Source organism: Lissotriton vulgaris, chromosome 8, assembly GCF_964263255.1.
Source record: "Lissotriton vulgaris chromosome 8, aLisVul1.2, whole genome shotgun sequence".
In the NCBI taxonomy this organism is placed as follows: Eukaryota; Metazoa; Chordata; class Amphibia; order Caudata; family Salamandridae; genus Lissotriton; species Lissotriton vulgaris.
The window spans coordinates 148,173,284-148,188,423 of record NC_141696.1 but is presented as its reverse complement, the minus strand read 5'-3'; the positions used below and the strand labels follow the sequence as shown (position 1 = coordinate 148,188,423).

General features: G+C 44.4%; 1 protein-coding gene across 4 annotated transcripts in view; it reads right to left on the bottom strand.

The window, feature by feature from the left end:
* The window catches only part of FCHSD2 (FCH and double SH3 domains 2), a 514,252-nt gene that overhangs the window by 96,392 nt on the left and 402,720 nt on the right, over window positions 1–15,140 (bottom strand). For 2 of the 4 annotated variants that reach the window (XM_086933851.1, XM_086933853.1), the window contains exons 9-11: window positions 14,904–15,026; window positions 4,169–4,264; window positions 1,850–1,915 (exon numbers count right to left, since the gene is read on the bottom strand). In XM_086933851.1, coding sequence (XP_086789977.1) covers window positions 1,850–1,915; window positions 4,169–4,264; window positions 14,904–15,026 — 285 coding nt within the window. The remainder of the gene's footprint in view (window positions 1–1,849; window positions 1,916–4,168; window positions 4,265–14,903; window positions 15,027–15,140) is intronic. The other 2 variants (XM_086933852.1, XM_086933854.1) reach the window with 1 other exon arrangement.

Sequence of the window (15,140 nt, the reverse complement as noted above, 5' to 3'; positions counted from 1 at the left end):
TTGCAATCTATATGTGTGTGTATATATGCACACACACATATATATATATATATATACATATATATATATATATATATACACATATATATACATATACATATATATATACACATATATATACAAGGCTCCTCGGAGCCGAAACGTCATGCGGCTTGCTTGCACCTAAATAAAAGAAAATTGCACCCGAACCTGATCCGTGTCTGCGTGTTCTGTGGTGTGGAGGACTCCTGACCCACGGAAGAAAGCGCTGCTCTCTGGATATATATCCATATATATATATATATATCTATATATATATCTATATCTATATCTATATATCTATATATCTATATATCTATATATCTATATATCTATATATATATCAGAGTCTGCAGGGAAGCTTCGGGCCCTTTGAGTGCGGTTACTAGAAACGTATCATCCGCGTAGGTAATGATTTTTATCCCATGTGGCGAGATGATATCAGCAAGAGGGCGCATATACACATTGAATGAATAATGTGGGACTAAGGGAGGATCCGTGTAGGACTCTGCATCAATTTCCAAGCTTCTGGAGGTAGACTCGCCGGAGAAGACCTGGAAGGTTCTCGAATCAAGATAAGAGTTGATCCAGTCCACCTCCTCCCCTGGGAAACCGACCTTCTAATTCTCTCTATTAGGATGTTAAAATTAACTGTTTCGAAGACTGAGCTCAAATTCAGGAGGATGATGGCCACTGCCCCTCCTTGATCAAGGATCTTCTTAGCTTCCTCAACAACAGCGAGTAAAGCGGTTTCGGTTCCATGACCTACTGTCTGAAAACTGCGATAATCCAGTGCAATGCCGCGATATGAACATGTGTGGTTACAGAGATATTCGATTGACACAATGCAAAGGAGTTCATCAATTTTCCTTACTCTTTCGGTAGTTACCAGCGATGTTCAAGGGGTTCAATCAGTCCAACATCTGTGCTGGAAAAACAATGTGCACTCCAGAAAAAACTTTTGTTTAAAAAAAAAAAAACTGAACGATACCCTATCATCACTCGCCAGTTTCTGTTAGGTTTAGATTTAAAGTAACAACCACAAACTCAGCAATAACTGAGGAATTTTAGTTACTCAAATGTACTTTACACCGATGTCGTCGACAAGTTCAGTTATTTTATCTGCTAAGATTTTTAATAGTAATAAATATCAACGAATCAATTATGAAAGACCGTGTAAAAACATGCCATTTACATGTACATTTTTAACACCATTAGCTATGGTCTGTATTACCTCGAGGCATCTTTGGCACCTCACAACACCCATATCAAGACTGATATACAAGACTAAGAAAACAGCACGAACATTCCCTTTGCTCTGAAAATGTTTGACAAGAAGCCAAAGAATTTCTCTGGTGCGTGCCAGCACCAACATACTTTTTCCCTGAAAGCTTCCACATCACAGCATGACTTGAAAACATGGTTGGTCAGATGTTTCCCCGAGGCAACACAGGAACAGGGAAATAAAACTGAATATGGTAGCTTTACTGCATACGTGAGGGATCCCTATGGCCACCTAGCTTCACTTCCACCCCCACCGAGAGACAAAGTAGGTCAAAACAGCAAGGAGTTCTGGCTGATTAATTAAAACCTGATTTGACGCAGATGTTGTGCGAGGAAACAGATGTCTGAGAAAGTGAGAAGGTGAAAGTGAGATTAACACCCCAGACTTCTTCTCAAGACCACCTAAAAATAAGACTGCTATCACAGATATATGAAAGGTGAGAGCGATGAAAGACAACCTCCACCATGGAGACCACCACCACCACCACGATGAGCATGCACATCCCCCAGTGCGACCAGTGCAGGAAGCGACACAGGAGACTGGTACCTCTGTTAAAGTCACTCTCATAGCAGGTGTGGGGTCAATATCCACCAGCGGAACTGCACTTAGACTCTGATTGGACAGCACAAGGACGAAAAACAGACAAAGTTAAATCTGTAGTGCAAACACATGGCAATCCAACACGTACACTTGAAACAAACACAAGGACGTGGAGGTCTAAGAGTTTCGTGGAATTTCTTCTGAGACGTTGATTAGGTGACATTTCAAGGACAAGAGTTGTTTTCCATACATACACATTCCACAAATGACATTGTTACAACAAGCCACATTATGAAATGACTTACAACAGCCAATGGCAATGAGACACACAGAACATTAAATAAGAACTCTAAATATGTCTCGTCTAGAGTAGGCTCTATTTTCTTCTGACCTTCCTATGACCTTTTTACGATAGAATCCCAGCAAGGGAGGAGCTTCAAACCTTTGAACTGATATTTATTTATAAAGTTTTATATAGCTGGACATGACCCAGGCGGATATCAGAGCGCTTTACACATGGTCATGTGGAAAAATATAATTAAAGAAACAACATCAATTCGAAGACGAAATAGGATGCAGCAGCTCGTAGCGTGCTGGAAATTGCAATCACAAGGCCGAAGGCGACAGATATACATTCAAGATGGTAACCGTCAATTGAGTGCATGGATGATAATATTGCATCGAAACAGTCCTCAGGGAGTAGAGTCCTACAGATTCATTTTACACGAAACGAAGGCTGCCAATTGGTTAATGCAGCTGGTTCCTTCAGGACTGAGCTCGACTTTCAACATTTGCAAACATGGGCACTGCGTAACACTAGGCACCAACACTGCCATTTTAATGGGTGTGTGAATGGAGAGTTGCAAGTAAGAAAATACACAAGACTTTTTCTTCAACTACACTTTGACTAGACCGCAGTCTCTCGCCGGGCTAGGTACTCTTTTCATGACTCTGGTTCCCTAGCCATGAGTGTACCAATAGCCATTGCATAGCTGGCTGGCCAGGGTGTGGCAAGACAGAGCCAGATTGAATAACAGAATTCTTAGTGTCACCGAAGGAAGGCCAAGGCACTACACACTTTAATATCATTAAAGCTGGCAAATGCTGAGCCTAAAGGCCGCTCTAGCAATTAGACTGCAGGCAAACGAAAAAGGTTACAGTGGCAGTCACAACTGGCTATTTCCAGCCACATGCAGGCTATGTAGGAGAAGAACAGGCAGGTAGCAGGATTTAGATAAACCTAACAGCCAGCTGCTTAAATAAAATTGAGGCGGTACCGAAGGAAGCAAAAGGCAGTCCAGCTAAAAGAAGTTGCATATTGCTACAACCGAGTGAGTGTACAGGGAGAAACAGAACCTATCTGAAGGAGTTTGGTAATTTATCACATGCAAGATTTAAACATTTTTTTTTTTTTTTAAAGGCCCTGGATAATCTTTTTACAATTTAAATTTAGAAATAAGCAAATATCATATACTCCAAAACTTCAAGGTTGGAGTGAGGTATCCCGGACAATATTTTGCCTGTGCGCTAGACCTAAGTGCCACTTTTAGGACTTGTGATGAGGCTGCCTCAACCTCTTCAGAAGTGAAAGTGGCCCACTGTCCCACAGCCCCCTGGGGTTTTGCCTTCTATCTGGCACAACCGGTCAACACCAAAATAGTGATCATCTGTAATTTATAATCCGCTAACATTTTCTCTAAAAATAAATATACGTGTATATTTATACACAAACACATATATAAACATTCACACAGACATGTATATGATATATAGTTGTCTATATATCTATTTATATGCCAACAAAATATACATACACACAAAATACATATAACAGTGGGTACACAACGCCTAACAGATTGTATGAAGAACAAAACCCAGGCTAGTTCGCTCCCATCATGCTGGGAGAAAGCAGATGTCCTACTTCTTAAGAAACGATATACACTTGTAGTTTTGCAGTAATCCACTCCTACGTATTTCGAAGTTCTAAACAATTAATCTCCGTGAACGGGAAGTACATCTAGAAATGGGACTGACTTTTAAAGTAAAGGAAGCCAGGCCTCCTTAGAATTCTTTAACCAAAATAACATTTACTTTTACATTTTTCTTAGAAATGTTCATATGAACTGTGAAACTAAGCCAAGAGCAGAGATCTTGAATTTCCAAGAAGTATCAAAACAACGTAACATAAAGGAAACTCACCAAGAACAACCGCAAAATCAACAGAATTTAATAAGAACACAATTGTTCCGGATTATCAAGTACATATGTCATTTAAGACAGTAAGTAACGCATACACAGCTCACACCCACTGGTAAAAGGACTTACAGTATCGCTGTCGCTGGCCTGGAACTGGAAGGGCTGTGCTTTGTGGAACACGGAATTGTCCTGCACAAACATCTGCAGATTGTTTTCTCGAACCACCTGGAGAGACAGAAAAGGACAGGCTTCATGGGTCCTCAGGGTGATGACTCGGTCTCGGTCTGGTTAGAACATCCCAATTTGCAATTCTGCCAGCGATCACACCTGTCAAAAGTCATTGCTTCGCATAACCTTTTCGCACCACTTTTCCCACCCAGACGTTCTCTAGTACAATAATAATAATAATAATAATAATAATAATAATTTCTTTATTTAGATATATAAAACATATCTTTAAAAGGTTCTTCCAGCACATTAAATACAATTTTGCAGATTAAAAGGGATTAAGAAAAAACTAAATAAAATGTGGCCTTCTGATCAGTGCTTACTGCAACGTGTCAATTTAAAAATTAGCACTCCCGGACAATGCAGGTGAGGTTAAAGTACATATTATTCTGCACAGTTATCCAATTTTTCTAAAAGACTATAAACTTGCTGAACGAATTTGGCCAATTTTATATTTAAAACAATGTTCTCTAAGGACAGAGCAGCAATAATGGCGTGCCTACAAGTCTGAACTCCCAGCCTGTTCCATTCTGGCCTAAGTAGGCGTCTGCGTTGGAGAATAAAGAAAAGACGTTCTCTAGTGTTGATTGTTCCTGTCCGACTTTTTATGCCCTGTCCTTTGATTTTCCTACCCAGGAGACTCCACAATCTGAGTCCCCGGAATAAGTTCCATGTTTTTCGGACATTTCCCTGGAGAGGCTCAGGTTCTCTTGGCTGGGATGTGCTCGTAAAGTGTACCCTGGTGAAAGGGGTGGGTGGCTTGGCCTGTTTCCAGCAGGCTATCCGCAGACCGGCTGCGGCGGGCTCTAGACACCGGGGTGTAGACTTTTGTATCTGCACCTCTAGTGGGGAAGGATGCAGAACCTGTTGCAAGCTTGATCCTGTATCTTCATATTTTTTGGCATTCTGTTTATAATGCTAATTAAAAGGGGCAAGGTGGGTTGAAGTCCCTTTACAGTCATGCATTTACATAAATTGATGGCTTGGGTATGCTCGTCTTCTGCTTCACTCAAACTGTTGTCAGCATTCACGACAGGGAGGGATCTGCACCGGTTTCTGCGACGTGGCTCGCTGAATGATGGAATTTACCTGAAGGTGTACTTAGACAAGACTGAAGTACTGATTTTTTGGTATCCCTCCCTTGGTATGGTCTTCTTTATGGTGACCACCTGACTTTGGGCCCCACCCAACCCTACCCACACTATCAAGTTGTTTTGTTTCTGGTCCAACAATACCCTTTCCTTTCCACCAAGATCTATCGTGCGGCCTCTAATTGCTATTACTACAGTGATCTTTTCAGCAAGATGCTGCCCTTCTGTGCTGAAGCCTATAGCAAAAAAAAAAAAAAAAAGACTACGATTCCGAACACAACCGCCAGATTGTGGAATATGCACAGCATAGTGAATCTAGAAAGATTCACGCTGGAAAACTGTTGTAGAGTCCATCATTATCGCTCAGCTTGATCATGACAACTCTTTATATCTAGGACAGGAGAGGCCCTCATTGCCCATTTTCATGTAGTTCAGGATGCTGGTGCAGTCCTGCTCAACCTTCCTAGAAGTTCCTCTATTTCTCATCTTCTCTCCAACCTATATTGGCCCCCCAGTGAGAAACTTTTTTTTTCAAAGCTCTCTGCATTTGGCAATGCTCTTTTCACAGCATATGTTTTGACCCTACACCACTCCCTGCGGATGTTTTTCAGCATCGCTGAATCTTCTTCATGTTAGCAAGGTAAAGAAGGCCCGGGAACAAGGGTTTCCCTTACCTGCCAGCCAAACACTGAAACAAGTTTCCCATTTTTTTCAGAACTCTTTCGAAACCACCTAAGTTTTGGAAATACCTGAAAACCTGGCTTCCCATGCCTTCTGGTTAGTAGGTGTTAAGTTTTCTAGCTTCTCAACCAGTTAGGCCCCAACGGTCAGTGCCAGAACACCCTCTGGGGTAACAACTTGAACTTTACAGACAGATCAAAACCTTGCTTATGATATTACATGAGCCATCATTTCCTATTGTGTCTCAAAATATTTGACCTGAAGAAGGCCCTGCAAATTTGATGGGGTTGGCTGAAACCTGCATATGACTGCGTAGCTACCCGTTTTGAGTTAAAAGAACTGTTGTTACCAGTATTCAACAAGAAGTGATACATCATGTAACTGGTCTAAACAAACTAGTAAAACAAATCTGAATCACTTAGGAAATACTCAACATTATATAGAAGGAACACACTCCATGTAATATCAGTCGACCTGGCAAAGGTGACTCCCAACCAGATTTCCTGTACCCTCACTCAAAACCATTCATGGGTGAATGAAACTACTGTTTCTTAACCTCTGTTTCAAGGCTGTGCAACTTTTCTGCCCTCTGTGCCAGTTTATGCAGCCGGGCTTGCCCTCCTGCCGATGGTCTGGTTTTCTTCCTGGACTCCAGACCCTCAGTGTCTCTAGCTGGCTCTACTTCTGCATCTCGTCTCTGGCTCCTGGTGCATGCTCAAGCCTACGGGTGTTGTTGACCTGTGCATGGGTGTGCCAGTGCGCATGATATTTCAGATACGTGTTACCCATTCTAAGTATGCTGGAGGACTCTATTTCTATGTTTTCCTGGCAATTAACTTCTAGTGTCATACATGGAAGTTCAATCCTTGCCTGCTCTATCGACCCAGCGTGCGGCTACAGCGGAGTGTTTGCATCTTTTCTTGGATTCAGATTTCAGAATCCTTAACTGGCTCTGTAACCAAAGGAGCTCATGATGCACACTTATGCATGCTGACGCCATGAGCTGGTATTAGGGGAGCGACGCTGCTCTTTCATGCTTCGCGGGGGTTATTCCGGGCATGCATAATCGGCCACGCAGCAAGGCTCCTCAAGCCGTCAGCTGCCATTTGATGTAGGTTGCTGCCTGCACCTGCTGTAATCTTTGCTTGGCTAATGGCACAACTGTATTTTACGCACTATGCAACGAGCTAGGCAAAAGAAGACCTGCTTAGAGGTGGTTGTTCTAGTTTTGCGAGTCAAACATTTTAAGCTCTTTGCCTCTTGTTGCCCACTGTGTACCAGCATTTGGAGTTTGCTCTCCAGTTAAAGTGGACATTTAGAGTGGATTGCTTTGAGTGTTATGCTCATGAAGGAGCCAGTAGAGATGCCCTAGGATGGGGGAAGTGAGTTCAGATTTCTTTGCATTACTGACCAATGCACCAGAAGCAGAGCCGTTTGGAAGAACAGTATCACCATCTAGAGGAGTACGAAGAGGAGTCTGCACTGCAGTTCGGAAGTCACGAAGACGGTCAGAAGGTTTCAATCTCATGAGTAGATGTAATAGGTTGTGGGCTTCCAGCAAATGCATATTTTAAACCTGTGCTATGTGTAGAGGTGTGGCGCAGCGGCGAGGACGGCTGACTCCGGAGAACGGGGCTCACGGTCGAACCTCAGTGCAAGAGTAAGATCGGCTCAGCAACATGTGACTCTGGGCAATAAATAGCTTACTTAATCTCCCCGGCGGTCCCCAGCGCCCTGAGACCCTTTCGGGTGATTAGTTTGTGCTTTACAAATACAGGGTTATTACTATTTATTATTACCTTTTACCACCTTCGCATTGGGCGCTAGTGTTGAAGCACTGGGAATGCCAGAATCAACTATCGCAATTCACTTTATCCTGGCCTCCTTGCCTTCCAACAAATGTATCCAAGAAACTACCCTAAACCCTTTTCGGGGAGGGTGAGAGGTGTGCAACAGGCCCTCATGTTGGTTTAAATCTGTTCTGGCCTAGTGTAATACCATCAGGAGACCATATCTGAGGATGGATGAGAGAAGATGATGATGGAAGCCCCCCTATGGTCTGAATACATCAGTTAACCCGCATGACAGTGATCAGTATTCAGACTCTCTACAAAGAATCCAAAAGTTGGGAGTGAGGGGCTGTACTGGGACCCAACACGGGCCCTGAAAAAGTGCTTGCCAGCCCCCCCAGGGGTTTGGGGGTGCGGCCCAGCTCTTTACCAGGACCGGTTTCTGATGATTTTGTTAAGGCGGACAATATTGCAGCTATGCTGCAAAAACGGCCCAGTAACAAAATCGGCCCCCAGGGGCCCAAAACCAGCTCCCAACCCTGGCGGCCCACCGGGGAAATGCTAGGTGCCCGCTATGGCCAGTCCGGCCCTGAGTGAGGGCAGAGGAACTAAGATCTCAGGCTCTTCGGTGGTCCTAGGAACTGAGAAATGTGATCTTGCATAACGTTAAGAAACTAGAAGTCTGCTTTGATGGTCACCAATTGCTGTTTCTTGACCTCTGTCTGATCCTGAAGAGGAGGGTGTTTCGGAGAATCAAAAAAGTTTTTTGTTTGCTCGCAAGTTACCCCCGTATAGGGATTGCATTCAGTGTTCTTGTCCGGTGCACGGTCCTCAATTCTTGAAGGAGGAACAACCTTGTTTAATAAAATGTGTACTTGTCTCATCTTTTCTCTTGTCACTGGTTCTGTGTTCACAAGAAGAAGGTGGTGTGTCATGCTAAGCATTGGTGAGTGTTTCGAGTGTCCCACTCAAGTGGTAACTATGACCCTGGTGTTGGTATGTTAGGTTGTCGTTGAGTGTGTTGACCTACCCATTACACCATTCAGTCAAAGAGACTGAGTAGCAGAGTACCTTGGGGTTGGTTTTGTGCATGTGCTACTCCTGCTGATTTCTCTCTGATCGATGGGTACATTTCTGACACTGAATACAGAAGCAAATCTTTTTGTGCTATGCTGGGTTCTGATCAGCAGCTGCATCCAGTGGACACCTTTGGAGTGCAACACCTGCATGGCATTAAGGGTGGCCTTTGGTCAGAAGATTGATGGAGGTATTGTAAGGTGAAAATCCCACTCTTTGCTCCATGGGTCGTGAACTCTGCCATTGACATCAATAATGCGAAGCAACGTTGCCCATAGTTAAGGACAAGGTCTTGTAGCTTCATGGAAATTCTTGGAAATCTAATGCTCCCAAAACTGCTTGGCTGTCAAATATAAACAAACTGGCATACAAAAACACATTCCAATATTCTGTTCGAAGTAGCAAAAGCGCTGGCAGTGATGTGCCAAGGCGGTTGGAGTACAAGGAATTAGGCTAATCTTAAAGAAAGAACAAGCATTGGAAATGCAATAGGTCTCGCAGTAGTAAAGTTTGAGCTATAGGTGTTATTTATTTTTTTGTTTTTTATTTATGTGTTGTTTTTTCTAAATAGCTAAATTAATAGCTTTCTTCTTTACAAAGCCAATAGTTATAATTTTTGTAAATGTGACACCTCTAGCATTTGTAAAGCAACATGTTTTGTATTAACGGGACTTATATGTGACTTATATGTATTGATATAAAAAAAATCAATGGCTTTAAAAAAAAATTAATAATTAATACGTAAATAAAATGGATTTTATTTTATATTGCCAATAGCTTAAAGTTTATTAAATATATTTAGTGAAGATGCTGTGGTTGCGCTGAGTGAGGGTGAGGGTGAGTGAGGGTGAGGGGTTGAGGGTGAGTGAGGGTGGGTGAGGGGTTGAGGGTGAGTGAGGGTGGGTGAGGGTGATTAAGGGTGAGTGAGGGTAAGGGTGAGTGAGGGTGAGTGAGGGTGAGGGGTTGAGGGTGAGTGAGGGTGAGGGTGAGTGAGGGTGGGTGAGGGTGAGGGTGAGTACCCAGGTGTTCTGCAGAACTCCTGAGGCACTCTAAACTGACCACACAAAATAGAGAGATTACGGTCAGAATTGTGAATGATAAAAGGGATATAGTGGCGTAAAACTGGACTGGGTGAGTGAGGGTGAGGGTGAGGGTGAGTGAGGGTGAGTGTGAGTGAGGGTGAGTGAGGGTGAGTGAGGGTGAGTGAGGGTGAGTGAGGGTGAGGGTGAGGGTGAGGGGTTGAGGGTGAGGGGTTGAGGGTGAGTGAGGGTGAGGGGTTGAGGGTGAGTGAGGGTGAGGGGTTGAGGGTGGGTGAGGGTGAGTGAGGGTGAGGGGTTGAGGGTGAGTGAGGATGAGTGAGCGTGAGGGTGAGTGAGGGGTTGAGGGTGAGGGGTTGAGGGGTTGAGGGTGAGGGGTTGAGGGTGAGGGGTTGAGGGTGAGGGGCTGAGTGAGGGTGAGGGGTTGAGGGTGAGTGAGGGTGAGGTTGAGTGAGTGAGGTTGAGTGAGGGTGAGTGAGGGTGGGTGAGGGTGAGTGAGGGTGAGTGAGGGTGGGTGAGGGTGGGTGAGGGTGAGGGGTTGAGGGTGAGTGAGGGTGAGTGAGGGTGAGGGGTTGAGGGTGAGTGAGGGTGAGGTGTTGAGGGTGAGTGAGGGTGAGGGTGAGGGTGAGGGAGGGTGTAGGTTGCAGTACTGCGGAAGAGCGGTGCGCATTGATAGGTCACGAGACCTCACGACAACCATGGCTAAAAACCATTGGCAAAACTAAAAGGTCCCAAACGGTGCGATCTTATGGGTTTGCCAGTGCTTGTTTTCTGTGGTTTCCATCGCATTCCGGTGACGTCGCATCCGTAGCAGCATGGCAGCCTCCACTAGCACAGCAGCGCCGCTTTCTCTACGAGTGCTAGCAGAATGCCGGGTATCCAAAGCCCGGGCATGCGAGCTGCGATTGCCTCACGGGGAGGTACCTACGCCGGTCTTTATGCCTGTGGGGACACAGGGCACCATGAAAGGAGTCACGGCGCATCAGTTGCGGGCGCTTGGATGCTGGATCTGCCTCGGGAATACCTACCATCTGGGCATGCACCCGGTAAGTGAGGGAGGGCTCTTCCAAAATTGACGGTGGTGAGCGGTAGTAATGAATGAAAGTACAACAGACGAATAATAACCATGATTGCATTTGGAACACATCTGGCTACATCACGGATCTTGTTGAATGACATTCAGAGCCACTTTTAGCAACACAGACTTTGAAAATTATTTATACACTTTAGGGAATAATTCATTATTTAATCACATGCATCACACAGACAAAAAGGGCTTTTACGGGGCAGAAGTTATTCAGTAAGCATGCTGTTCAATGGCGTGTTCAAGATCCGGAGCGCTGCTACAAAACGATATAGAAATAAAATCATGATCTTGTACTCGGAACAAGGCAACGAATCTTCTATGTCACCTAATCCGAGCAGCCTTCAAATTTGAATATATGAAAAGAAATGAAGTGAAGGAAAGACCTTCCCAATGGTCAGATTACTAATTTTAGTACGAAACTACAAAAAAGGATATCAGGATGCGGTTTCAGAAGTGACGGATGACGGATAATTACGTTGCATCAGGAAGCACTGTGTGTTGTTAGGAGGGCATTGCTGTGGGGAGGGGAGAGGAGAAATGCGACGCGACATGGCAGGCAGGGGAGGGGGCGGAGCGGGGGTGTGGGAGGAGTGCGGGAACAGACGGCGAGGGGAGGAGAGTAGGAGGAGGAGAGTAGGGGAGGCACGGCCTAGCGGCCGTGCAATCAAGAAGTGAGGGGGCGGGAGAGTAGGCAAGGCAGGCGGCTGGGGGGAGGGGGTAGGAGAAATGCGACGCGACATGGCAGGCAGGGGAGGGGGCGGAGCGGGGGTGTGGGAGGAGTGCGGGAACAGGCGGGAACCACACTTTTAGCAACACGGAGTTTGAAAATTATTTATACACTTTAGGGAATAATTCATTATTTAATCACATGCATCACACAGACAAAAAGGGCTTTTACGGGGCAGAAGTTATTCAGTAAGCATGCTGTTCAATGGCGTGTTCAAGATCCGGAGCGCTGCTACAAAACGATATAGAAATAAAATCATGATCTTGTACTCGGAACAAGGCAACGAATCTTCTATGTCACCTAATCCGAGCAGCCTTCAAATTTGAAAAAACAGCACGGGATGTAGTTAAGCCGATACATATGACACAATATTTAGGAACTAACCGGGACCATGCTAGAGAAGTGCCTTAAAAAATTATCCTGGGCCTCACGTCGGCGCAATGACATGGCAGGCAGGGGAGGGGGCGGAGCGGGGGTGTGGGAGGAGTGCGGGAACAGACGGCGAGGGGAGGAGAGTAGGAGGAGGAGAGTAGGGGAGGCACGGCCTAGCGGCCGTGCAATCAAGAAGTGAGGGGGCGGGAGAGTAGGCAAGGCAGGCGGCTGGGGGCATGTGCACGCGCTTTTAAGCTCAATGCGCATGCGCATTGAGCTTAAAAGTCACGGGCACTGCAAGGAATCGCCACGATTCCTTGCAAGTTGGACAAAGAGTGGATAAGCCCCCATAGTCTCGCTTGCTCGATGCGCATGCGCATCGACAGGCGAGACCTAAAAAAAGACAAAAGGAGCGTGCTAAGCATGGAAGGGAGCTCATCAGATGAACCCCTTTGACTAGTGGCTGGAAGAACACCAATAATGTCCAAAGCAAAGGTACGGTTTGGTAAAAATTTATAATAAAATATAGTAAATTTAAAATAAAATATAGTAGCAAAAAGATTAAAACCATAACGGGAAATTGGCGTAATTTACTACACAAATGTTAAGCTGATTTCAGTAAAAAGCACGTTATAACCCTATGCAAATGTGATGTGTAAAAAAGTAAGGGTAAAAGCAGTGCAGGAACAATCAACGTGTCAATTGGGAATAGCTGCTGTACAAGCCTACGTGTTATAGCCTGCCATAGAGGATAATACTGGCTATTAAATGCCTGCTGCAGCGTTAAAGGCCCGAGGGACTTTAACAAGGCAGCGGGACTTTAAAAGCCGGTATAGCCCTGCTACGAAGGGCTATAAGGCTAATAGAACATTCTGCCACAAGAGGGCAGAATGTTATAACAAATAAAACAAAGCCTTCAGGAAGCACAAAGGGATTGAAATCCCCTTGGGCTCCCTGAAGCCTTTGTTCACAGCCAGAGCTGTGAACAAAGAAACATTGGAATGTTGGAGCTCCGGGCTTATACCAGCCATTATAAGCCCGGAGTACTCCATTATTTTCAATGGAGCTCCCAACATTCCAATGTTCTAATAATGCAGTACAGATGGACTGTACGGATAACTGGTCCTGAAGCCTCCCTGTAAAATATCTATACCTCCCAGGCCCGACAGTACGTTTGTACTAGCTAGACTTCACATTCTTCAAATCGACGTGCATGTGGAAAGAGCAACATAGAAAAGATTTTTAAAAGATTAAACCTACGTGGGCTCACAAAGTGTGTTGATGTGCTCTTTTAATCAAAAACAAGCCTTGGCAAAGCCAAAAGAGCTGGCTCTAAACCTTTTGACTTTGCCAGTGCTTTTTCTGTTTCGTGATTGCTTTTCTAACTTTATTGTTGGGGGAGGTGTTGTGCCCTCACCAATATAAAAAAAAACTGACTAAAAGCAAAAATATTTTGTTGCCTCAAAAAGGACACCGTGCCATTTTAGCCCCTCGAATAAAGAGAACTACTTTGTGGGTGGAAGAGTGCTTTGTGAAAGAGCAGCATGTTTTCGCTCACACTTAAGAATCCAATTCCTGAAGTGGACTTACTGCGCCATGCTTTATGGTGCAGTGTGTGAAAAAAATGTGAATAACACAACAACAGAAGAATAGATGAAGAGGGCTGGCAGAAAGCCTCTACGAGCATAGTATAAATACATTTTGTAAAATCAAAGGTCTTGGTTAACGCAAGACCTAAAAAATGAAGGGTCTCTTGCTTCGGAATGTAGCAGCAACTTTTCTCGAAGAAACTAGAATTCAAACAATTCCGTATTAGTGAAGTATGTAAAGATAAATTGTGCTTTTCAAAAAAATAAAAAACATGGTAGATTTTGGAGTGAAATGGTTTGAGAATGTTTTAAATAAGAAATAAATTGACTGAGTTTCATGATGATTTTATACAAACGGAGAAAACTATACTTCGCATTTTTACAACTAAACAACTGTAGTGCTTTAGTGCATACAACAGAAGTATCCAAGCACTAACGAGAAGGCCCGCAAGAATGAAGATTTTTTGTAAAATAAGGAGAATGCAATAAAAGAAGTGATGCCTATGTTTAATAAAAACTGCTCGAAACAACATACATGCTCACGGCAAAGCAGTTTTCAGAACTGGTATAAAACAGGGCTCAGTGCTGTTACTCATTCGCTTTGAGCAGAAATTCTCAAAATATTACAATATGAAAACCAAAGTATTAGTGTTCTGCATACCCTGTCTTTCTAACACACCTCTAAAACGGTTTCAAGAAAAGCAGCGCAGGAAAGACTGCAGCAACAAGAGAACAATTCACTGTTCTTTTTCCAAGGCACTCGCGTCCTACCATTGAAGTACACAATAATGTGTATTGGGACACTGGAATGTTGAGCGCTCCATTGAAGACAATGGAGTGCTCCGGGATTTTAATGGCCGGTAGAAGCTCTGAGCATCAACATTCCAATGTTTGTTCACAGCTGGTGCTGTGAACAAAGGCCTCATGGAACCCAAGGGGATTTCAACCCCCTTGGGCCCCATGAGGCCTTTGTTTTACAAACTACAACATTCTGCCCTCTAGTAGCGGAATGTTCTAATAGCCTTAGAGCCTTCTGTAGCGGGCTCCACCAGCCATTAAAGGCCTACTCCTATGTTAAAGGCCCGAGCCAAAATGCTGGAGGTAGCCTTAAGGGCTGGTAAAGCCTGCTACAGTGGCCTCTATGCTATAGTGGTACACATCGTGCTTTGGCATAAATGGACTTACCCGGTTGGAGGTTTCCAATAAAAACTGGAATGTGGTCTGCACGGCTTGGCATGTCTCCAGCTCAGTCCTGCTGAACGCCATCACATAGTCCTTCAGATGGTCGTTGAAGTTACCATCCAGAGCCTGTGGGCAGAGGAGAGACCGCACATTCATTAGTACAAGATACACAGCACTCGAAGACAGCAAAGATGATTCTGAAAGCACTCGAAGACAGCAAAGATGATTCTGAAAGTCATC